We start from the raw sequence: 26024 nt of genomic DNA, 5'->3' as shown, positions 1-26024 counted from the left end.
AACTCAACTGTATTTATTACTGCTTGGTGTAACTCATTCTAAGCCTTTTAGTTTAAGCACTTGGGCTTCAGGCCAGTTATTTTACATTAAAAGGGTTTGTGGTCTGCACTCTTGTGGGAGGAGAGGCTGGACTCTGCCCTCCTGAGCTGGGAATTTCTGGTTAAAGGCTTATAGTGCCTGCATATTTTAACTGTTTCTTACTGAAATTGGTACACCTTGTTTGCTGTAGCATAGACTAGATCCAGGCCTGCTGAATCTAGCTTTGTTTGTATGCTTGTTTGCTTGTTATTTCCCAGAAACGCTAACGCGGCTTTTCAGCACTTCTGTGGATCCCTAGTGATATCTGCATTGCTTACTGTACTTATTTCCTTGTTTCACTTGAAAGAAAGTTACTGTTTGTCGTTTTTGCATTTAAGTTACCTGGCACTTGCTCACTAAAGCAATTATATAAGTCAGCACTAAAAAATTAAAAGCACTACACCCTCAAACTCCCCTTGAGTACCTTGTTCCCCATTGGCCCTTTTTTTTCCCAATTAAAGGAATTCCCAATACTATTCTAGCATGTCCAAAGGTCAGTTGTCAATCTCCACTCCGGTCCAGCTGGTGAATCTGGGAATCTTGAGGCAATGTTACAACTGCCTCATGTACACAGACAACCCTCTCAGCCTCCCAACAAATTCCAAAACATGCGAGAGATGCAACCATATAGCCATACTGGAGGCTAAGCTCTCTCAACTCAGTACTGGCAAAACCAGTCAGGAGGAGAAGGAAACCACACTCACTACAATTCCAGTCTCACATAAACCTACCACGATAGCAAACCAAACACAAAAACATACTCGGAAGCTCTAAATAAAAATCTGCCTAAGCAGCGGAGACCTCCAAAACAGACACCCAAGGAACCGCTACCCCAAAACAAAAGACGTGCAACACATAGCTCACAAAGCCAGTGTGCCGAACAGTCACAGCCCTTAAGTCCAAACAACACACCTGATACACTTGTAATAGGTGACTATCGTCAGGCACACTGACGTCCCGCTCACCAGGCTGAACAAGGAGAAGGTCACGGTGAGCTGCCTGTCAGGCGCTAGGATCCGCCACATAACACAAGCACTCAGGTCACTCCAAGACAAGTAAAAATATGACTCAGTCATTGTCCATGCTGGTGTGAATGACCGAGGCGCACCTCCCTGGACTACATGAAAAGAGACAGAGGAGCTCTCTGAGCATGTAGCCCAGGCCGGTATGACCCTGACCTTGAGTAGCATCTTACCCTCACCAAGAATGATGCCACAATATGAAGACAAGATGATCAATTTCATCAATTGGCTTAAGTATTGGTGTCATTCAAAGGGGATCAATACCTGTCAGCCTGGGATGACATGCTCGACAAGCCACGATGCTTCGCTAGGGACGGCTTGCACCTGTCACCCCTGGGCTTTCGGATATTGGCAAAGGCTCTTGCTACCCCCGTAGTGCCTTTTTCAGGCAAGGCTCAAAGACAAACCCACCTCCATAGGTATCACAAGGGATAAGAAACTAAGAGTAATGCTACTCAACGCCAGAAGTCTAAACCTCAAGATGCACGCACTCGAAACTCTCCTTAGCATGGAGAACATTGATATCTGTGCAGTAACAGAAACCTGGTTCAAGGCTCCCGAGAGCACCCCAGCACTACCAGGTTATAGCTCATACCATGCTTTTCGGCCCCAAAACTTGGACCGAACCACAAAAGGAGGGGGAGTATCAATATTCGTCAAAGATACCCACACCTCCAGGTTGGTGGCACAGTACGAAGCATTAGAGACTATCCATGTGCAACTAACAGTGGGTAAAACTGCCTTCCAGTTTATAGCCTGCTACAGACCACCCTCCCAAACCAAGGAACCCCACTCGGCCTTCCTGAGAACACGGGAAAATATGAAGGTCTCTCCAAACACCATTATATTGGGCGACTTCAACTACCCAAACATAGACTGGGAGCATTACTCTAGCTCAAACACCCTAGCCCAAAGGTTCCTAGAATTTATAAACTCAAATGTTATGGAACAACTTGTTACCACTCCCTCTTCACTCCAAGAGGGGAAAACATACTGGACCTGATCATCACCAACATGGGAACTCTATGCTCCAGACCAAAAGTGTCTCACTCACTGGTAAGATCAGACCATAAACTAATCTCACTGGATATTCACATCCCGACTCCACACCCTGCCCTGAAAACCACAGTGAAAAAACTTCTCTAAAGCAAATTTCACACTCCTCAAAACCGAGGTGGAATCCTTCAAAGCCCCCTGACCTGTGGAAAATATGGTCCAGACCGCAGAATCCTTTATAAACGCATTCTATGAACACCTTCAGGAATGCATGGATCATGCAATCCCAATTAAAACCAAGACCCAATCACCCAAAGGCAGACGTCCTGTCTGGTGGACCCCAGCCATAAACAAACTATACAATAGAAGGAGGAAGCTACTACATGATAGAGCAAAATCCCAAAAAGGGAAGGCATCTCTGATCAGTATTAGCAAAAAACTACGGGCACTCATAAAATCGTCTAAGGCCAGCTTCGAGAGAAAAATTGCACAGGACACTAAGGATAATCACAAGGTTTTCTTTAGTTATGTTAGGAACCGGAGTGGAAATTCCCAGATATGCTCAGAATTAGTCCAAAATGACAAAAAATACACCGAACCCACAAACATTGCCAACATCCTAGCAGACAGGTTCAGCGCAAACTCCCCTCCACAAAAAGGGCAAATATCTATACCAGCAGAGTGCTGCCCCCCTGACATCTCAGATGCTCAGGTAAAAGCTGCCCTCTCCAAAGCAAAAAACACAGCATCAATGGGACCAGACGGTGTCCCGGGCTGCGTCCTACATGAACTCCAAGAAGAGCTAAACCCAAACATAAAACTACTGTTCAATCTCAGCCTTACTACAGGATATGTACCCAAAGAGTGGCGTACAGCAACAGTGGTCCCTCTGCACAAAGTTGGTGCCTCAACAGATCCTGGAAACTATCGCCCCATAAGCCTGACTAGCTTGGTCTGCAAAGCTATGGAAAGGATCATCATGGACCTCATAAATAAAGATATTGGGGACCTACAGACACTGGATCCTACCGAGTTCGGCTTTGTTAAGAGCAGATCCTGCCTCTTAAACCTGGTCGATTTCTTTGAAACAGTCACCAAGGCCACTGACGGGGAAGGTGGTCCACACAGCCTACCTGGACCTCGCCAAAAGCCTTTAATATGATACCCCACTCGGGGATCACCAGCTTAAATATAAACCCCTATGTCACTAGATGGGTTGCAAACTGGCTCAAGGACAGAACCCACATGGTTAGAATTGTTGGAGACATGTCAGACTCCAAACCAGTTACAAGTGGCGTCCCTCAAGGCTCAGTCCTGGGACCTCTCTTGTTCAGCATATATTTCTCAGAGGTACAGACCAACACGGAAGGACTGTGGCTGACCAAGTTCGCAGATGACTGCGAACTGGGTGCCATAATCGACTCTCCAGCCGACACAAGCATCCTCCAAAAGGGCCTCATAGAAACAGACAACTGGTGCCAGAGCCATGGCCTCAAGCTAAACACCAAGAAGTGTATAGTCATCCCCTTTGGCAAAACAAAGTGCCCACAAATTACCACATAGGTTACCACATAGGTGGTAATCCATTAAGTACAGAAGAAGTAATTAGGGACCTGGGGACCCAAGTTGATAGCAATCTCTCATTTGACAACCACGTGGCCAAAGTGGTTAGAAAAACATTTTATATAACCCACCTAATCATGAAGGGATTCACATCTAGATCAGGGGAGGTCATCGTGCCTCTTTACTCATCCCTCATCAGGCCCATAATTGAGTACAATGCCCCTTTTGGGATGTACCTTACCAGACACCTACAGCAACTGGAAAGACCCCAAAAGTACCTCACCAAGAGGATCAAAGTGCTCAAACAGATGCCATATGCTGCCTGGTTAAAGAAACTCTAGCTCTACTCAGTGGCATACCGCCTGCTCAGAGGCGATCTGTGCCTGACGTATAAAGCCATGTCCAACCCGGAATTAATGGACATGCTGCACCTCAGAAAATCCAAATCCCATCGAGCTACTCTCGAGAGAGACTTGAACCTCAGCACTGAAATAAATAGGACATGCTGGAGGGACAGATTCATAACCCAGAGGCTCCTTTCACTCTGGAATAAAATCCCAGTCCAGGTTAGGCAGAGTCCCTCTGACTCTCTTCAAGAGGAATCTTGATGAGTGGATGGGAGATCGTAGGTTTACCCCGGGTATCACTTCTGTGTCACTGTTAGACAGAGGCACAGTATACTAACCTCGAAAAAGGTCATAGAAAAACGGGTGGCGAAAGCCAAACACACTCTGGCTCGGCTTATAAATGCCCTAGGGCAGATGGCCTAGTATGAACCTATGAACAAAAAGGAAAGAAAAAGTACTATATGCAGAGAAAAAAAAGGATGGCAGAAGAGAAGTGTGAAGGTTTTATACAAAAAACAAATGAAGACAGTTAGGAATTAATAGGAAAGTGTTGTGTATGTTAAATGTGACACCACAAGTGCAATACAGGCAAAAAGAAATAAAGACTAAAAAGTCTGAAACATGTAGAAGTGGGAAATTTGTACAAGTGGTTGCAGTCAACAACAGGTGCCCATGTCACATACTAATATGTGATGACTAACTGTGGGATTCTCTCTAGGAAAAGTGACTTTTAGTTACTATATGTCCATACTGTAATCTTAAGGATTTACATTTTCTGTGATGCATAAAACTGCCTGTTTTGTAACTGAACCTTTTAACCATAGGCCTCCACTGAAAAGGCCCATTCAAACTACCAAAAAAATGCAACAACAATGGGATAAGGTGATAGAATGCATAGGATTTGTGAAAAGTTTGTGTCAAGAGATCAGATTGTGCATTGTGGAATCACAAGGAATGGAATTCAGATAAAATTGGAAGCATTTATTATCAGTGTCTGAACCGGTGTTACAGCATCTTGTTTGTGACAAAGACTCTAGGTCTCAGAGTGACTTGTCCACTGTTTCTCTTCCAGAGAACATTCCGTCAGCAGTCCCCATTCCGGAGAAAATCACTAAACCTCTTCAAGCAGAACATTCCCCAGCGACTGTTCATGTTTCTAAACCCAGTCCTAATTATTTTATGAGATCAGGTCGCATCTCAAAACCTATTTCCACATACACGGCAACCTAGACATAACTGTTGTTTTTCTTTATTAGTGTCTGTATAACTGCATACCTATTCAAATGTTGTTTATATGAGACCGCTCAGTAAAGAGGGAGGATGTAGATCAGTGTGCGATATAACTTTAAGAAGCTTTCCAGTGAGTCAGCACATGCATATAAGTATTGAGCACATTCAAGCAAGAGTGCCATTTTGAGTGAGCAGCCAGGGTGTGAGCATGCAAGTATGTAGTCAGTCAGTTAGATAGTCCATTTAAGTTTAATATTTGTACCATCCATCCTGATGCATTTGTATACAACAAACTAATTAAATGAACACCACAAGCCTCAACGTCTTATTAATGCACATAAGAAGAGCGACAGTTCCAGCATATAACCTTGTAATTCACCACTGGTGACTGGTCTGTTTGTGGAGGTGCCTTCCCCTATTTTGATTTCCTGCATTCTACTAGTGAAACAGCTGACAATCCAGTGGGTGACAGACATTTATTCCCAGTTTATTTAATATTACTATTATGCTTGAATGGGGTGTTGTGTCAAAGGCCTTGGCCAAGTCAAGGTATGGAGCGTTTACATTTACTCATCAAGTATGACATCACCTACCAGTGATGAATCCAAATTGAAATGAGTACAGTGCTTGGTGGTTCCTTATGTTCTGGCTGATTAGTTCTATGATAAGTCTTTCCATGATTTTGCATTTGAAGCTGTTCAGACTTTTGGATCTGTAATTGTTTGGGTCTGGGAAAGTATTATCTTATGTAGGAGAATGACTGCAGCTCTTTTCAATTCATTTGGTACAAAACCTATATGGAGGCTATGGTTTAACGCCGTTGTTGAAGGTTGCTAAATTATGCTTCACACTATTTAAGATGCACCTAAGCATGTTGTCAAGCTCCATCGATGCAGTATTTTTAGATTTTGATACCGTTTTCAGGACTTGGTCTTGTGCAATAGCTGGAGGGAGCTAATTTCTGGTATATCTTGTGGGATAAATAGAGGGGACAGAGGGATAAAGTTTGAGCTGAATTTATCAGCCAGTAGGTTAGCTATGTCTTCAGCATCAGTGCTAACAGCATTCACAATCAGCTCAGTGCATTGCTGCATTGTGCTTCAGATATTACAAACATAACTAAAAAAGCCTTGTGATTGTCTTTTACTTTGGTGGCTATTTTAGTCTAAAACTTTGCTTTGGTGGAAGCTTCTGAGTCATGTGTTTATTTTGGTAATGAAGGTTCTATCATCGGGAAACAACTCTTCTTACTTTTAGTCAAACTTCTCTTCCTTTTATTGTAAAGCTTCTTGATATTGTAGTTACACAAAGCAGGGTTGTTTCTGAGGTCTACCCTGCACTTGTTTCCACAGGGTACATCTGAATCTGTGCAGCTGTTTACATGCTGGTATATTGTGGTGGTGTATGTTTTCACATATTCAAAGGAGTTAGCTTGGCTTGGTGGGGATTTGAAGATTGCCAGCTCAGAAGTAGGTAATTTGTCATAGAGAAATTTCTAAAGTTACCTTCAAGTGGAGGATCAAGGTTTTTAACTTTATGTTCTTATATTTCACCTGTGTGCATGCCCATGCTTGATGAAGGAAGTAGGGCATTTAATGGGCCAGTGCAAATGTTGTCATCTACTTCCAATAATTATATAAACTTCTAGTGTCCTATATCCTCATTTTGACAAGCATTCTGTGGTTTGTAGTGGGAAATTAATCACAATTTGTGCACTACAGGCAGATGCACCAAACTGTTCACTGTGAGATAACTGATTTAACACAGCATCCATGGGACCGGATGGTGTCCCCGGCTGTGTGCTCCACAAACTCAATGAGGAATTAAACCCACAGTTAGGACAGCTGTTTAATCTTAGCCTCACCTCAGGATACATACCCAAGGAGTGGCACACGGCGACTGTGGTCCCACTTCACAAGGGCGGTGCCTCCACCGACCCTGGAAATTACCGTCCCATTAGCTTGACAAGCCTTATCTGCAAAGCCATGGAGAGGATCATAATGGAACTCATAAATAAAGACATAGGGAACTTGCAGACTTTGGATCCAACCCAGTTTGGCTTTGTCAAAGGCAGATCATGCCTTTTAAACTTGGTTGACTTTTTCGAGACCGTCACCAAGGCCACTGATGAGGGAAAGGCAGTCCATACAGCCTACCTCGACCTGGCAAAGGCCTTCGACACAATACCCCACTCAAGTATCATCAGCTTGAATGTAAACCCATACATCACAAGATGGGCTGCAAACTGGCTAAGTGACAGAACCCACAGGGTCAGAGTTGCTGGAGCCATGTCAGACTCAAAGCCTGCCACAAGTGGTGTCCCACAGGGCTCAGTCCTGGGTCCACTCTTGTTCGGCATCTACTTTTCTGAAGTACAAGCAAACACAGGAGGGTTACGGCTGACAAAGTTTGCAGATGACTTTAAACTGGGCGCCATAGTCGAAAACACATCTGACACAGATATCCTTCAGAAGGGCCTCACAGAAACGGATAACTGGTGCCAGAGCCATGGCCTAAAGTTAAACGCCCAGAAATGCATAGTCATACCCTTCGGGAAAAACAAGGTTACCCCTAGCTACCATATAGGTGGCAATCCAGTGGGCACAGAAGAAGTCATCAGGGATCTGGGGACCCAGGTTGACAGTAGCCTTTTGTTTGACACATGTTGCTAAAGTAGTTAGGAAAACCTTCTACATTACCCACCTGATCATGAAGGGATTCACATCTAGATCAAGGGAGGTCATCGTCCCCCTGTACTCATCACTCATTAGACCTATGATTGAGTACAATGCCCCATTTGGAATGTATCTGACCCGACACCTGCAGCAGCTGGAAAGGCCCCAAAAGTTCCTCACCAAAAGGATAAAGGGTCTCAAAAATATGTCTTATACTGCCCGACTGAAAGAACTCCAGCTCTATTCAGTCTCATACCGCTTGCTCAGAGGTGACCTGTGTCTGACATATAAGGCCATGTCAAACCCAGATTTGATGAATATGCTTCACCTCAAAAAATCTAGATCCCTCAGAACCACAAGGGCGGGAGACTTAAACCTTGACATGGTTATTAATAGAACGTGCTGGAGGAACAGATTCATCACCCAGAGACTCCCTATGCTGTGGAACAAAATCCTGGTACATGTGAGGCAGAGCACCTCGCTGGCCTTGTTCAAGAGGAATCTTGACCAATGGATGGGAGATCGCAGATATACCCCAGGGATTACTTCAGTGTCACTGCTTGACAGAGGCACAGCAAAATAATAGGCATAGTTTTATTCAAACTAAAGGGGTGGCGAAAGCCACATAACTATGGGCTAGGCTTATAAATGCCCTTGGGCAGATAGCCTAGTATGAACCTATGAACCTATGATCAGGTATTACCTTTTTATTTCTGTCATCCATATAATCATGTTTACCAGTGCATGGCCCACTAATTGACTTTAGGTCACCTGGCATTACCCATTGTGATAGCTGGTTGCAGACAGGTTTTAAAGGAGACAGACAGCAAGAAATGAAATTTTCTGAGGATGTTTTCATCCATTGTTGTCTAGACTAAGTATTATCTCTGAAAAGCATAAACCCCAACTATTAACTGGCAGTAGGTCCTGGTGGTGCTCGCCAAGACCAAAAACACAGCCTCAGTGGGCCCTGACAGTATCCCAAGATGCCTACCAAATAGCTTGTGACATGTCCTATCAAAGGCACTTCAGACACTTTCCACTTTAGCCTAAAAACAGGCTTTTTACTACAAGAATTGAGAATTGCAATTGATATCCCACTTCAAAAGGATGGAATGTCAACCCATCCCAGAAACTACAGACCTTTTAGTCTGACTAGTCTAATATGTAAAGCCATGGGATGAGTTATGGAAATGATCAACGAAAACACAGGCAACCAGACAGGATACAGGAAGTCAGGGCTGGTGATGACACCTCCACTAAGAGACCTGTCAACAGCAGGGTACCTGTCTGATCCATGCTAGGACCTCTTCTTTTTGACATCCACTTCTCAATGGTAAATGCTAACATCAAGGGCCTTTGGCTGACCAGGTTTGCAGATGTCTGAAAATTGGGAGCTATCATAGTTTCTCTGTGATACAAACATCATACAAGATAGTCTAACACCCACGAATGACTGGCGGCAAAGTCAATGACTAAAACTCAATGCCAATAAATGCATTGTAGTGCCTTTGGGCAAAACTGTCACCCAGGCTAATTACTCCATCAATAAAACTCCCCTAAGAATTGACTCAGTTGCCAGGAATCTGGGAAGATATGTAGACAATAATTCAGCCTTTGACCAACATGTGGCCAGGGTAGTAAGAAAAAACATTCTATGTTGCCCAACTTTTTAGTAATGGCATGGCATCTATGTCTAAGGAAGTCATAATGTCACTTTATATCAGACCTCTCTTCAAGAAAAAAATCGATGATTGGATGGGGAATGGGAAATTCACCCCAGGGATCACTTCTGTAGCTCAGCTCGACAGGGGCACAGGAAAATCATTTTCTTGGGTGGCGAAAGCCAGGGTACATTTTTTGGCTAGGCTTATATAGGCCCTAGGGCCAATAGCCTAGTACCCAACTATGAACATTTCACTAAAAGTTAAATTAGTGTGCACTTTTCACTGAAAGCACAATTCACTGAAAGTTCTATATGGCCTTTTCCCCACTGTAGTGCGACCCTGGAGTTTATATATATATATATATATATATATATATATATATATATATATATATATATATATATATATATATATATATAGTAAGGGGGTGTATTTTGAACTATATACACATGGATACTTGCAATTCCAATATATTACTCTTTTCCGAACATAATATATACTTACAATATGTGGGGGGCAGTGCCCCCCACACTCCCACTTACTATATATACTAAATCCAGGGTCGCACTACAGTGGGGCAAAGGCCATACATAACTTTCAGTGAAATGTCCTAGACCCATAATATATATATATATATATATATAAATATATATAATATATACATACATACATATATATATATATATACATATATATATATATATATATATATATATATATATATATATATATATATATATATATATACATATATATACACACATATACATATATACATATATATATATATATATATATATATACATAGATATATATATATATACATATACATATACATACACACACACACACACAGATATGCATGTGTATGTTGGCATGTGTGCAAACAAAACCGGCAATGTTTAACAGGGATTAACTACAAAGTATCTCCCATAAATTTAACTTGCATTTACCTTGCTATCTAGTTATGCCAGCTTAAAAAATAAATAAAAAAGACCCTCTTCTGACAGCACAAAACCACTTACCCTCATCAAAATTAAAATACAACTTTACTCTAAAACAGAAAAAAAATACATCTATCATTTCTCAATATAAAATGCACTAGTAATGAAGCAAAAAGCTCTATATTTTTGTGTATGTCATAATTTCTTAGAACCCCTGAAATAGTTATCATGATAACTACTATACTGTCATGGTTTCTTTTTTAAGTGGAGGGGGGTGGGTCTACATTTGACCTATGCCCAAAAAAGACAGTTTGTGTCCCTACAACAAGACATGTCATTAAAAAAAAAAAAATTCTAGCAAGACAGCATTAGAACGTAAAATTGTGGATAGTGATGCAAAGTGAAAAATACAGAAGCAGTGCTGTCTATCTCATATCATGGAGACTGAAGATTATTTATAGCTCATGTTTCAGGAAGGAATTATGTAGAAGAAAACTTGTGGGATCATGCAACAGAAAAAATAAATAGAAATGAAAATAAAGCATATGTACTGAATGTTTTTGGGCACTAACAAACACCTAGGTGATATAGGTAAAAAAAGTGTTCCACTGCAGTTTGGAAATGCATCACGGCACTTGGTAACTTAGTGCCGCAATGTATTACCTACCCCACCTTACTAAAATTGTCAGTAGTTTCAATAGAAAGTTTTGTAAACTTTTTAAGAATTCGCTCACACAATTTAACTACATACCTAGCCAGTGTTGGCTGAGGGACAGTCTGTAGTATATCCATAGTCTTCAATGGATGGGGGTCTACACATGCAGTGTAGTACATCCATTAAAGTATAGGGACACACCCACATTGACATTACTAAAGGACCAAGTTCAATTAACTTTTTGGTGAGGTCACACAAGGAACAGTAACATTTTGCAATGGATTCAATTTTAAGAACCACACCATAAAAACAGGCATGATTAGGGAGAAAATGCAGAATGGCACAGCAGGCACCACATTCTATGGTACAATATGGTATGCAAAACAGTGTGAGAAAACACTAACTTGGCTAAAACCAAAAGCAGAAATGAGAAAATACTTCCACCAGGCTACAGTATGCGATGTAATGATAAGAAAATCAACAGAGGGAAGTGCCATTTTACGCTATTACTATTTCAACTACCAACACACCATTCCTCCGGTCAGTAACATACTAATGTCCTTTCTCAGATCCACAAAAGCATCTGCTTCATTACTCTATAAATCCCCCCTAGCAATAACATCCGTACATTTTATGATAATTTCTCTTGGGTACTTAACGTCAAACATAAACCATCATCATGAACGTATCTCAACACTCAAACTTTTACAGATTTACACAACTTATCACTACCACACATTATACAATGACTGGCCATTAACACTCAAAAACAAGCATGATGATTGGTCAGCTCAACCACTGTGCCCACAAGCATATACCAATAGAAAAGAAAAGTCTGGTCGTCTGGACTTTCTTCTATTAATATATCCCTATATGGATACAGCCTTCATCTGTCACTTTTTTGCGCCAAGCCACATGTGTCACAATCTTGATCGCAGTCTGTTGCTGTATGTAAGAAAACTCTCATGATTAACGGGCAACTTATAAAGTTCCCCTACCCTTCTAGTGACAGATCCAGATGAAATCTGCATGAAACCTCAAACCAGGTGTGTAGTTCTGTCAGTATGCATTTGCTGTCCTGGCACAAGGGAATCAACAAAAACTGTATACTGACTCCAGGGCCAGCAATTAGCATCACTAGGAATTACACCATTGGAGATTTAGCAGATGAGTACGGAATCAAAAACTAAGAGGTCAAGAGGCACATATGGAAGGCACAGAAAATTCAAAGAAAATCAGGTACATTATGCAAAACCAAAGAAATATGTACCAGATTGTCCTTGTACTTCTGCCCCTATTCATACTTCAAAAAGGAACAGAAATCTTCCCATCTCCATTGGTTGCTTTCTAAAGCAATGATGTACTGAGTAAGCATGAGAACATAAAAGTCTCGTATGCATGCACAGTACATCAGGAAAGCCCCAGGATACTGGGGAAAACACGGAACAGCAATGCACCCTTACACAAGGACATTAAGAAAAATAAATGATTCTTTTCTTAAATAATCTCATTTTGTAATGGCAACAACCCACGGCTGGCTTTGTTTAGTCACTCAGGCTTCACCCTCGTGAGCAAACCACACCAACCATGGTTAAATCCAGCATTACCCACATCCAGCCATAGGTTATTGCTATAATAATTCATCAATAATAAACCGGACTCTAGCATTTGATACTAGCAAAATATTCTCTGGCACTCCCTCAAAACACTTGGTGACAGTGACCATCTACCCACACATGCTAATAGGCACCACCAGTGTAACACAGTTTGCAATAAACAGTTTGATATAAGCATTTTATCCTAAATCATGCAACTGAAACACAATGAAACACCATTTCATGACACAAAACTTGAATTTAATCAGACCTTTCTTAATATACTCAACAAGATGGCACCCATGGAAAAAAGTGTATAAATGCAGACCCTGGAATACGGCTAACACAATCAAATATAAAATTAATCCATAAAGAGAGAGAAAGCCTGGAAATCCTGACTAAAACAGAAAGCACAACACCAGATATTCACAGCACCAGATATTTATGCAACTCTGTAATCTCACTTAAAAAGTAAAGCCACCACAAAAATACACACTACTTTACTCTCCAAAACTCTAACAAAAATAACCACAAAGCTTTTTGGGCCTCCATCAATTATCTCCTACAACTTGGCAAAGCAAAGTAACAGACTCCCATCCCAAACATTTTCACAGATCTAGTGTCACTAATTTCAACCCTGACCTCATCTAAACTGTTACCAAACTCATTAAAATCAGAAGCAATATTAACATCCAAAGTACTTCTTGCACTCTAAAACCAATCTTCATATCTAGAATAAAAACATTTCTACTTAAATTGAAACCCATTGCTCTAGCCATAGATAACTAAACAGCAAAATACCTTTGAACAGTTGCAAATGCACCAGCCTACACAGTATCCATATCAACAGATCAATTCAAGAAAGGTACTTTTTAGCTATCTGGAAAAAAATCTTACATCCTGTCCTCACACAAGTTGCTACCATTCTTCCCTTCTCAAAAAATCTTAAACAAATGTGTTGACATTCAACTGCTCCAATACCTCCCAGATAATAGTATTCTCTCTCAAATCAACTGCTCCAATACCTCCCAGATAATAGTATTCTCTCTCAAATCAACTGCTCCAATACCTCCCAGATAATAGTATTCTCTCTCAAATCAAACATGGATTTAGACCAAATCAAAGCAACTGCCCTCTTGGGCGTTCTACCACCAAACATTATAGAAACAAATGCAATTTGGTTTCCCCATTACACTTGGATCTTTGAAATGCTCGGTCTCACATAAATTGCAGCAAAATTACAGTGTACAAGTCTCTCATGATCCAGCCTCCAATGATGCAGCAGTTACTTCACCAACAGACACCAACCTATAAAACAGCAACCATCTCCATCTTCCTTTCTACCAATTTTTGCAGGGGTACCTCAAGGACCTATGTTATAACCCCTACAATTTAATATCTTCATAAATCCCCTCCACAAAGCCTCCATGCATGCTTCCCTCGTTCAGTACATAGATAACCCATCTCTGCAGCAGACAACATCTCTAAACACCAAACAATTGCCAGACAGTCCTTCTCCTCAACAGACATTTGGCTAGACACCTCCCAACTTCTGATAAACCCTCAAAGAAAAATTTTATCCCAAATCTTATTTGGACACCAATCTTGACTCCAAAAAAAAAATCAACTCCTCTAACACAATTTCAAAAGGTTACTGTAGACAAAACACCTAATATTGACTTGCATTTAAATGAAAATCAAAAACTGTGAATGTAATACCAAAAATATTACCTTATTGAACCTAGTAGAAAAAAATACAGCATCTGCCTACCTGCTACTAACACTCCTTTATGTTTCTCCTATGCTTGTAGCTCTTCACGCTGTAACAATGCTACAAAAGACTGCCAGGTTCACCTGCAACTTCCCCTATAACTTGACTGGTAAGAACTGCCCAGTTACCTCAGCTACTGTAGTCCTTAGCCTTATACATACACCCAACAGACGTCCCAGCCTTAAAAAAAAAAGTAGCTTCCCAACCTCCCCAAAACCCATAAAGCCAATAACTCTGCAGCGAGAAGCCCTTTATTCCTTTCAGTAATAAGTAAAACAAACAAGGCTGGCTTTACTATACAAGGGGATGGAGCTCTATGATCCATGCCTTAGTGGGTTAGAATGGCAGTCCCAGCACTGAACAGCCAAGCAAAGCGGGAGACAACATAAGACGCATTGGTGGTGAAGGTGTACACACTTGGGGGTATGCCAGGAGATGCAATTTTCCTAGTACAGACGTTGGAAACCACCTGTCAAGCTTGGGAGGAGGCACATGAACTTCACAATGCCAAGCATTTGTGGGGAGCTTAGGCCAAAAAAAAAAAGAAAAATAAATCAAGGAATGACTCCTGATGGCTGTCTAATGGAGCGCCCATCCCAGTTATCAGTCCCCCTTGTGATTTGGAACAAATGTGCAAACTCTCCAGGAAGTGGGCTGATTATCAACAGGCACAAGTGAGCAAAGAGTTAAAAAAGGGTATTAGTACAACACACTTGCTGTGTTATCAGTTATACAAAGCTTGTTGAAACAGCAATGTCACATATGCCACAGCTTCGTTTTCTGAGAAAATGAAACATGTCAGTAAGCAAACTGAAGAATTACTTGCTACTACTTCCACAAGGACCACTGCATCTTGCTGTAAAATATAAAGATGATTTTCCTGTCTTTTTACACAAATTAAAACATAAAAAAAAGATCATAGTTACAATGATTACGTGAGGTGACAGCTTTAAGGAAGTAAATATTAGTATAGTACGAAAAATTAGGTGCAATGGAAAGTATATTTTTCTGTATTATTCTGCATTATAAAGCTAAATTGTTGCTTAGATATCTGTTGTCTTACTGTTTTGCAAATATACAGGGATCAGTATATTTTGTTTGGTTTTATAATTTGCACTCTGATTCCTCACATATCTGTTGAAACTGTCTTCCACACCCCCCCCCCCCTCTCCCCTCATTTGGTTTCTATAGCTTATGTGTTGTTAACTCAAGGTTCCCTTAATTTGACTTAACAGCAGCAGCCAGCATTTAAAGTGGAACCTGTGTGTTGAGAGACAGACTTACAAGACTATCTGCAAATATATAGAGCGGAGTATATTTTTCTGTATTATAGAGCTAAATTGTTGCTTAGATATCTGTTGTCTTACTGTTTTGCAAATATACAGAGATCGGTATATATTTTTTTGGTTTTATAATTTGCACTCTGATTCCTCACATCTCTGTTGAAGCTTTTCCCCAACCCCCTCCCTGTTCATGGTTGTAGTTTAGATTTGGTGGCTTTTGCAGTGCCCGCCCCACTGTAGATTTGATCTAGGACACTCCCCCAGTCCCATCTCTTTACTGCATTCTACCTAATAAACCTTTTCTGCACTTGCTTTTAGTCCTTTTTTAATTTAATTACATTTTTTCAAACTGTGTGTGGACTAATATTGCTACATACTCAAGTGTGCCAGCTTGCACTGAATGTGCATTGTTTTTACTACTGTTTTTGCTACTTTTCTGAAAGAAAAAATTGTAAGCCTGTTTCCTACCTTTCCTGTAATTAGTGTTCCAGATACAGATTTGCTGTATCCAGGACTATTTGTAAGCTTCTGAGCCCCCCAAGCCTTTCTGTGTTGGAAGGAAGCCTTCTAGCTTATCAGTGGGAGTGGTAAGCACTAGGTAACCTGTCTACCACATAATGAGTGGTTCTGGCCCAGAATTTGTAGTTATTGGTCGTTTGGGCAGTCTTCCATCTCTCTCAACTTTCTGATTTGAAGGCCTGCATTTGCACTTGTTTCTGTCCTGTAACTCCTGGGCCCATCTCATTTGCTCACTCAAAAAAAAAAATTTATCTGCTTTTTACTGTATTTGTGTTTCTTCCTACTTTATTTTGCTTTTGCGTCAGCTTAAAAGAACTCAACTGTATTTATTACTGCTTGGTGTAACTCATTCTAAGCCTTTTAGTTTAAGCACTTGGGCTTCAGGCCAGTTATTTTACATTAAAAGGGTTTGTGGTCTGCACTCTTGTGGGAGGAGAGGCTGGACTCTGCCCTCCTGAGCTGGGAATTTCTGGTTAAAGGCTTATAGTGCCTGCATATTTTAACTGTTTCTTACTGAAATTGGTACACCTTGTTTGCTGTAGCATAGACTAGATCCAGGCCTGCTGAATCTAGCTTTGTTTGTATGCTTGTTTGCTTGTTATTTCCCAGAAACGCTAACGCGGCTTTTCAGCACTTCTGTGGATCCCTAGTGATATCTGCATTGCTTACTGTACTTATTTCCTTGTTTCACTTGAAAGAAAGTTACTGTTTGTCGTTTTTGCATTTAAGTTACCTGGCACTTGCTCACTAAAGCAATTATATAAGTCAGCACTAAAAAATTAAAAGCACTACACCCTCAAACTCCCTTGAGTACCTTGTTCCCCATTGGCCCTTTTTTTTCCCAATTAAAGGAATTCCCAATACTATTCTAGCATGTCCAAAGGTCAGTTGTCAATCTCCACTCCGGTCCAGCTGGTGAATCTGGGAATCTTGAGGCAATGTTACAACTGCCTCATGTACACAGACAACCCTCTCAGCCTCCCAACAAATTCCAAAACATGTGAGAGATGCAACCATATAGCCATACTGGAGGCTAAGCTCTCTCAACTCAGTACTGGCAAAACCAGTCAGGAGGAGAAGGAAACCACACTCACTACAATTCCAGTCTCACATAGACCTACCACGATAGCAAACCAAACATAAAAACATACTCGGAAGCTCTAAATAAAAATCTGCCTAAGCAGCAGAGACCTCCAAAACAGACACCCAAGGAACCGCTACCCCAAAACAAAAGACGTGCAACACATAGCTCACAAAGCCAGTGTGCCGAACAGTCACAGCCCTCAAGTCCAAACAACACACCTGATACATTTGTAATAGGTGACTATCGTCAGGCACACTGACGTCCCGCTCACCAGGCTGAACAAGGAGAAGGTCACGGTGAGCTGCCTGTCAGGCGCTAGGATCCGCCACATAACACAAGCACTCAGGTCACTCCAAGACAAGTAAAAATATGACTCAGTCATTGTCCATGCTGGTGTGAATGACCCGAGACGCACCTCCCTGGACTACATGAAAAGAGACAGAGGAGCTCTCTGAGCATGTAGCCCAGGCCGGTATGACCCTGACCTTGAGTAGCATCTTACCCTCACCAAGAATGATGCCACAATATGAAGACAAGATGATCAATTTCATCAATTGGCTTAAGTATTGGTGTCATTCAAAGGGGATCCAATACCTGTCAGCCTGGGATGACATGCTCGACAAGCCACGATGCTTCGCTAGGGACGGCTTGCACCTGTCACCCCTGGGCTTTCGGATATTGGCAAAGGCTCTTGCTACCCCCGTAGTGCCTTTTTCAGGCAAGGCTCAAAGACAAACCCACCTCCATAGGTATCACAAGGGATAAGAAACTAAGAGTAATGCTACTCAACGCCAGAAGTCTAAACCTCAAGATGCACTCGAAACTCTCCTTAGCATGGAGAACATTGATATCTGTGCAGTAACAGAAACCTGGTTCAAGGCTCCCGAGAGCACCCCAGCACTACCAGGTTATAGCTCATACCATGCTTTTCGGCCCCAAAACTTGGACCGAACCACAAAAGGAGGGGGAGTATCAATATTCGTCAAAGATACCCACACCTCCAGGTTGGTGGCACAGTACGAAGCATTAGAGACTATCCATGTGCAACTAACAGTGGGTAAAACTGCCTTCCAGTTTATAGCCTGCTACAGACCACCCTCCCAAACCAAGGAACCCCACTCGGCCTTCCTGAGAACACTGGAAAATATGAAGGTCTCTCCAAACACCATTATATTGGGCGACTTCAACTACCCAAACATAGACTGGGAGCATTACTCTAGCTCAAACACCCTAGCCCAAAGGTTCCTAGAATTTATAAACTCAAATGTTATGGAACAACTTGTTACCACTCCCTCTTCACTCCAAGAGGGGAAAACATACTGGACCTGATCATCACCAACATGGGAACTCTATGCTCCAGACCAAAAGTGTCTCACTCACTGGTAAGATCAGACCATAAACTAATCTCACTGGATATTCACATCCCGACTCCACACCCTGCCCTGAAAACCACAGTGAAAAAACTTCTCTAAAGCAAATTTCACACTCCTCAAAACCGAGGTGGAATCCTTCAAAGCCCCCTGACCTGTGGAAAATATGGTCCAGACCGCAGAATCCTTTATAAACGCATTCTATGAACACCTTCAGGAATGCATGGATCATGCAATCCCAATTAAAACCAAGACCCAATCACCCAAAGGCAGACGTCCTGTCTGGTGGACCCCAGCCATAAACAAACTATACAATAGAAGGAGGAAGCTACTACATGATAGAGCAAAATCCCAAAAAGGGAAGGCATCTCTGATCAGTATTAGCAAAAAACTACGGGCACTCATAAAATCGTCTAAGGCCAGCTTAGAGAGAAAAATTGCACAGGACACCAAGGATAATCACAAGGTTTTCTTTAGTTATGTTAGGAACCGGAGTGGAAATTCCCAGATATGCTCAGAATTAGTCCAAAATGACAAAAAATACACCGAACCCACAGACATTGCCAACATCCTAGCAGACAGGTTCAGCGCAAACTCCCCCCCCCCCTCCACCAAAAGGGCAAATATCTATACCAGCAGAGTGCTGCCCCCCTGACATCTCAGATGCTCAGGTAAAAGCTGCCCTCTCCAAAGCAAAAAACACAGCATCAATGGGACCAGACGGTGTCCCGGGCTGCGTCCTACATGAACTCCAAGAAGAGCTAAACCCAAACATAAAACTACTGTTCAATCTCAGCCTTACTACAGGATATGTACCCAAAGAGTGGCGTACAGCAACAGTGGTCCCTCTGCACAAAGTTGGTGCCTCAACAGATCCTGGAAACTATCGCCCCATAAGCCTGACTAGCTTGGTCTGCAAAGCTATGGAAAGGATCATCATGGACCTCATAAATAAAGATATTGGGGACCTACAGACACTGGATCCTACCCAGTTCGGCTTTGTTAAGAGCAGATCCTGCCTCTTAAACCTGGTCGATTTCTTTGAAACAGTCACCAAGGCCACTGACGTGGGGAAGGTGGTCCACACAGCCTACCTGGACCTCGCAAAAGCCTTTAATATGATACCCCACTCGGGGATCACCAGCTTAAATATAAACCCCTATGTCACTAGATGGGTTGCAAACTGGCTCAAGGACAGAACCCACATGGTTAGAATTGTTGGAGACATGTCAGACTCCAAACCAGTTACAAGTGGCGTCCCTCAAGGCTCAGTCCTGGGACCTCTCTTGTTCAGCATATATTTCTCAGAGGTACAGACCAACACGGAAGGACTGTGGCTGACCAAGTTCGCAGATGACTGCGAACTGGGTGCCATAATCGACTCTCCAGCCGACACAAGCATCCTCCAAAAGGGCCTCATAGAAACAGACAACTGGTGCCAGAGCCATGGCCTCAAGCTAAACACCAAGAAGTGTATAGTCATCCCTTTGGCAAAACAAAGTGCCCACAAATTACCACATAGGTTACCACATAGGTGGTAATCCATTAAGTACAGAAGAAGTAATTAGGGACCTGGGGACCCAAGTTGATAGCAATCTCTCATTTGACAACCACGTGGCCAAAGTGGTTAGAAAAACATTTTATATAACCCACCTAATCATGAAGGGATTCACATCTAGATCAGGGGAGGTCATCGTGCCTCTTTACTCATCCCTCATCAGGCCCATAATTGAGTACAATGCCCCTTTTGGGATGTACCTTACCAGACACCTACAGCAACTGGAAAGACCCCAAAAGTACCTCACCAAGAGGATCAAAGTGCTCAAACAGATGCCATATGCTGCCTGGTTAAAGAAACTCTAGCTCTACTCAGTGGCATACCGCCTGCTCAGAGGCGATCTGTGCCTGACGTATAAAGCCATGTCCAACCCGGAATTAATGGACATGCTGCACCTCAGAAAATCCAAATCCCATCGAGCTACGCGCTCGAGAGACTTGAACCTCAGCACTGAAATAAATAGGACATGCTGGAGGGACAGATTCATAACCCAGAGGCTCCTTTCACTCTGGAATAAAATCCCAGTCCAGGTTAGGCAGAGTCCCTCTGACTCTCTTCAAGAGGAATCTTGATGAGTGGATGGGAGATCGTAGGTTTACCCCGGGTATCACTTCTGTGTCACTGTTAGACAGAGGCACAGTATACTAACCTCGAAAAAGGTCATAGAAAAACGGGTGGCGAAAGCCAAACACACTCTGGCTCGGCTTATAAATGCCCTAGGGCAGATGGCCTAGTATGAACCTATGAACAAAAAGGAAAGAAAAAGTACTATATGCAGAGAAAAAAAAGGATGGCAGAAGAGAAGTGTGAAGGTTTTATACAAAAAACAAATGAAGACAGTTAGGAATTAATAGGAAAGTGTTGTGTATGTTAAATGTGACACCACAAGTGCAATACAGGCAAAAAGAAATAAAGACTAAAAAGTCTGAAACATGTAGAAGTGGGAAATTTGTACAAGTGGTTGCAGTCAACAACAGGTGCCCATGTCACATACTAATATGTGATGACTAACTGTGGGATTCTCTCTAGGAAAAGTGACTTTTAGTTACTATATGTCCATACTGTAATCTTAAGGATTTACATTTTCTGTGATGCATAAAACTGCCTGTTTTGTAACTGAACCTTTTAACCATAGGCCTCCACTGAAAAGGCCCATTCAAACTACCAAAAAAATGCAACAACAATGGGATAAGGTGATTAACATATCAAAAGGTAGACTGCCATGCCTCTTTAAAATGTCTGCAGTCTTCATACTTTTGTTTTTAGGATTGAAACCTCCAACTTGCTCCTTAATTTTATCTTTTGAACTTCCTTTACTGGACTAATGTGCTGCACATCTGGTTTGCTACGGAGGTCTTGATACTACACTGTAAATAAGAAAAATTAATATATGTATGCAATTTATCAAATTAATCTCACAAAGTGAGGCAGTACATAGCTGCACACAGTTAGAAAAAAATCAGTCCCCAGTGGGAAAAAAATTCTCCCAAGGGAAATCAATTTATCCTTCTAGTCGTTACCAAACTCAAGACGCTAGAACAGCAAATAAAAAAAAAATCAGAGTTCACAGGGACTGTAGTAAGCAATTAATGGCATGCTATAAATATTCTTCATTGATAACAGAAACGTACAACAGTTAGCTACAACAAAATTTTAATGTGTGAAAAACTATACGACTGTTAACTGTTTAATGATTCCTTGTCACAAGAAATACAGGTAGGGTTACCACCTGTCCCACTTTGCGAGGGACAGTCCCTCTTTGGGCAGTTGTGTCCTGACAAAAAAATTGTAAAAATGGCAAATGTCCTGAGATTTTTAGGACAAAATTATTTCCTATATTTTATGTAATTGTTGCATAAAACAGTTATTCTGTATCTGAAGCACCTAAATGTTATAAGAAACAGAATAAGAAACTAAAATGCTACAAGAATAAGCTTTTATTTAGGCAAAAAGTTAAGTTCTATCCTTTGTACTGACCGTGGGTATGTGTCGGCCTGTAAAATCTGATGTTTGTACCAAAAATGTCCCACTTTAGCCATTTGAAAAGGTGGCAACCCTAAATACAGGGCCATAGAGCTGTCAGTCTTAAACAACTTCAAAACTAGTCACTAAAATGCATGCAGAAACTCCTACCAACGCAGTTAACAACATAAGGAAACAATGGATGAGCCAGCGGATTTCTCAATCAAGCACAAGCAGTTCAACAAATGCAAAAGCTAATACAGCCTTAGTTACACATGTAGGACATGCATTAAAAGCAAATTACTTTACTATACATCTGCATATATACATCTCCTACTAAACGATTTACAATCTAATCGTACACAGAACTCGTGTGAACAATTATGTATTTTCTAGCATTTACCACTAGACAACACTGCAGTTCAGTAGTCCATGCTGTAGCAAAAAATATATAGTACAACAAATTAAGATTATTCTGGAGAAAGGGTGTGATCGCCCATGAAGTATGTTCAATGATGTAACCCACTTTTCCTTCCTCCCTATACTTTCCACGCAATCAATGGACTTTAACAAATAAGGCGAGTCACCTTTAAGAGACTGCAAAGCATAACAGGAAAAGTATACAAGCTGAATAAAAATCAGGAATCGGGCAGTATTCCTGGTGACTGTGGATTTAGTATAATTACCTCTTTTGTTGACGGGTCGGACTCGAACTGCTACCTTCACGTTAGACCCAGACATTCTGCTCTCTGGTACTTGAGCTGTGTTGAGTCTTCTGTCGCAAATATTTACGCAGCCCAAAGTGACAGACAAAAACTTTCCAACAATTCAGTAAAACAAGCGAACATAAAATAAGACGTCCTTCTCCACAATGAACGAAAGATTTCAACTGATTCAAAGTTTAAACATACTCCATTGGTGCTAGGTATACCATTCCCGAATCCTTGGTCACGCATCCCCCAAACGTTATGTTTAAAAGTGAAGTTCAGACTGAAACACTAAATCCAAACCATTTCCAGCAAAGTTTCATCCAATTTAGGAGGACCACTCAACCTTTATGTCTATACTACCTGAACACCTTTACTAACCAGGGCATCAGTACTTGTCAAGTTTACTTAAAGGAAAGGCGCTTCTGTCAAAGGTGTTTATTACTCACTCACGCCGGACATTGCCACTTGCAAATGCAACTCACACCTTTACCTCCAACGCGCAAAAAGCGCCATTGAAAACAATGACACCAACAACTCTGTGTCCTTAAAAAGAGTTGTTCTAACTCCGAGAGAATGTCAAACTTTTACGCACTGTTCTTCTAATTAAACGTAAAACAACACAAAGTTGCTTGTCATCTAAGTTTTCAGTAGTCCCGGTGCAACGTCCCTAAACTCCGCCCCCACTGCCCTTTTTCACATAGCAGTCATTCCCATCCACACTTCCTTACTCCAAATGCTAACATCCACATTCCACCTGCTTAAGTTCCTCATTCCCTCTTATCCGCCATTTTGACCCGTGTTAACCCCGCCGCTTCCGCCGAAGAAAGTCCTGCCCAAGACGGAGTAGGAACTAGAAGGAGGCAAACTGCTTCGCCATATTGGGAAGGGAATGGTATTAACCCGAAGAATTTGCTGACCGCATGTGTAGTTTGTGAAGCGTTGCAATACAAAACGTTTTTTTGTCCAACGTAGACTGATAACATGCGAAATATTAAGTTTAATGTGTGACGTAGAAGTACATAGCTGTTAAAAACAGGGCGCAACCATTGCCACGTATTGTAGATGGAAAAGGTAATCGAGATTTATAGTTGAATGACGAATAATGCTACTGGATTTTGTCATTTCGGTCTACCTTGCGTCTAATTAATTTTTTAACTTCCTATACTTCACCACTTCGCATTTAAAATTTCCTTGCTGTCCCACCAGTTTTCCTAGTGTTTATGCTTCCCCATTTGTGTGCTGTCTGCCCCATCAAATCCTTTCATTTACTTCACAAATGTATACTCACAATGTTTTTATTTAGTTATTTTATTGAATTTTTAAAATATTGAAACAAATTCTTAAAATGTTTAAATTTCACCAATGAAAAAAATGCAAGCTATGTAAATATTTACAGTAACACAAATGTTTTTCTATGTATGTCACCATTACTAAAGAATGATTGTATTATTTTATCTGCTGTAAACGTTTAGTGATTTATTACATTGCTCTCAGTATTCTATTACTACATGATGTCATTATTGTGAACTCTCGGGCATTTCTCACTGGGCTACAACTGAAAGGATCATTTTTTTCCAATAAACATCTTTATTAAATTATCATGTCTGATATAGGCAATCTTACATTTATATAAATGAAGAGTAACACTGACACCATTGTAGTTGCAAACAGTATACATCAGGGACACAATGGAAACAACTGTAGTTGCAAACATTATACATCACTTAAACTATCTAGTCATATATCAAACATTATATGGCTCATTCAAAGGCTGCCTCTTAAAACATTGTTGCTTCTCAGCATATATTGTTCCCACAATTCCCATTTTTCATATGTAGTTTGTGTCTTCCCTTTTCTAAAGATAGCTATTCAGTTGCTTTATCTATGTTACTATATTCACTACTTCTAGTAAAGTTCGGGTAGACTTTGATTTCCATTTTCTAGTAATTGTTTTTTTAACAGCCACCATAATTGGATTCAGCAAGGCTTTACAATGTCTAGGGAATTCTAATTCTGTATCATAACAAAAATCATCTCCCCAGTCAATGCAATCCACTCACCCAACATCTCCAACAGAGCGGTCCGCAAGGAATCCCTAAAGTCTGTCAGCTCATTACACTTTTAAAAAATATGTTCCCAACCACTTCTTTCTTGCCCATCACACCTCCAGCATTTCCTGTCCACCTGGGGAAAAATTCTTTGGAGTCTACTTGGAGTATAAAAACAACCAAAAGGTTCATTGTTTTAGTAGGATAGTCCTGTTTGACAAATTGAAATAATTAAATGCTTTGAACATTCTCCCACTTTTCCTGTACATTTATATTTATTTTATTTACTTTTGATAACCTGGATAGTCCGACTGAGTGTTAGCCCATTTTCAGCGGAGTCCCTGGGGGAAAAGCCCCAAATTATACAAATAGGCAGCACAATAATAAATACATGTCAGGTAAGTGACAACTAGAGCAGAAAAAGTTGCACTGTATAATATAAAAGAAAAGTAAGAGATCACTAACAAGGTAATAAATATTCTGAGTGTAGCCTTTTTTATTGTAGCTACAGTTTTACACCCATCTGTATTTGCAATCTCATCATACTGGTTTCTCTTGCACAGGATTTTTGGAAAATTTCACATACATGACAAATGCACACAATGAGTACATGATGTCATTTTGATTTTCCTAGCAACAGCCTCTCTTGCATTTAGGTCTTGTAATTATTCAGTTTTTGAGTGGTACTTAACGTCCATATAAAACTTTTGTTAATCTCGCTTGTATAAGTGTGACCTGTTTTTCAGTTGGCCCTTCATGTATATGTATTTGGTTTTGGATTTGTGTTTCTTTTCAGGTCCCCTTTAAAAATAGGTTTCTATTACTAAGATGTAAATAAGTACATTTTTACCTATGTTCATATATTGCATTAGAATTACTCTTAATTGGCAGCAGAAGCTGCATTTTTGTTTGTTTCCGGATTTTGGTCTATTTGTGCTGTTCCTGCC

General features: G+C 41.0%; 1 protein-coding gene across 1 annotated transcript in view; it reads right to left on the bottom strand.

Moving 5' to 3' along the window:
* The window catches only part of KIF13B (kinesin family member 13B), a gene marked incomplete in the record, with an annotated part of 3953176 nt that extends 3929289 nt beyond the window's left edge, over positions 1 to 23887 (bottom strand). Inside the window, 1 exon segment of the mRNA XM_044062707.1 lies at positions 23006 to 23887. Within this exon segment, the coding sequence (XP_043918642.1) occupies positions 23006 to 23060 (55 nt within the window).
* Between the last annotated feature and the right edge of the window lie 2137 nt (positions 23888 to 26024).

Source organism: Protopterus annectens, chromosome 2.part1 (assembly GCF_019279795.1).
Source record: "Protopterus annectens isolate FY-2018-M chromosome 2.part1, PAN1.0, whole genome shotgun sequence".
NCBI lineage: Eukaryota > Metazoa > Chordata > Ceratodontiformes > Protopteridae > Protopterus > Protopterus annectens.
This window is presented reverse-complemented; position numbering and strand designations above follow the sequence as displayed.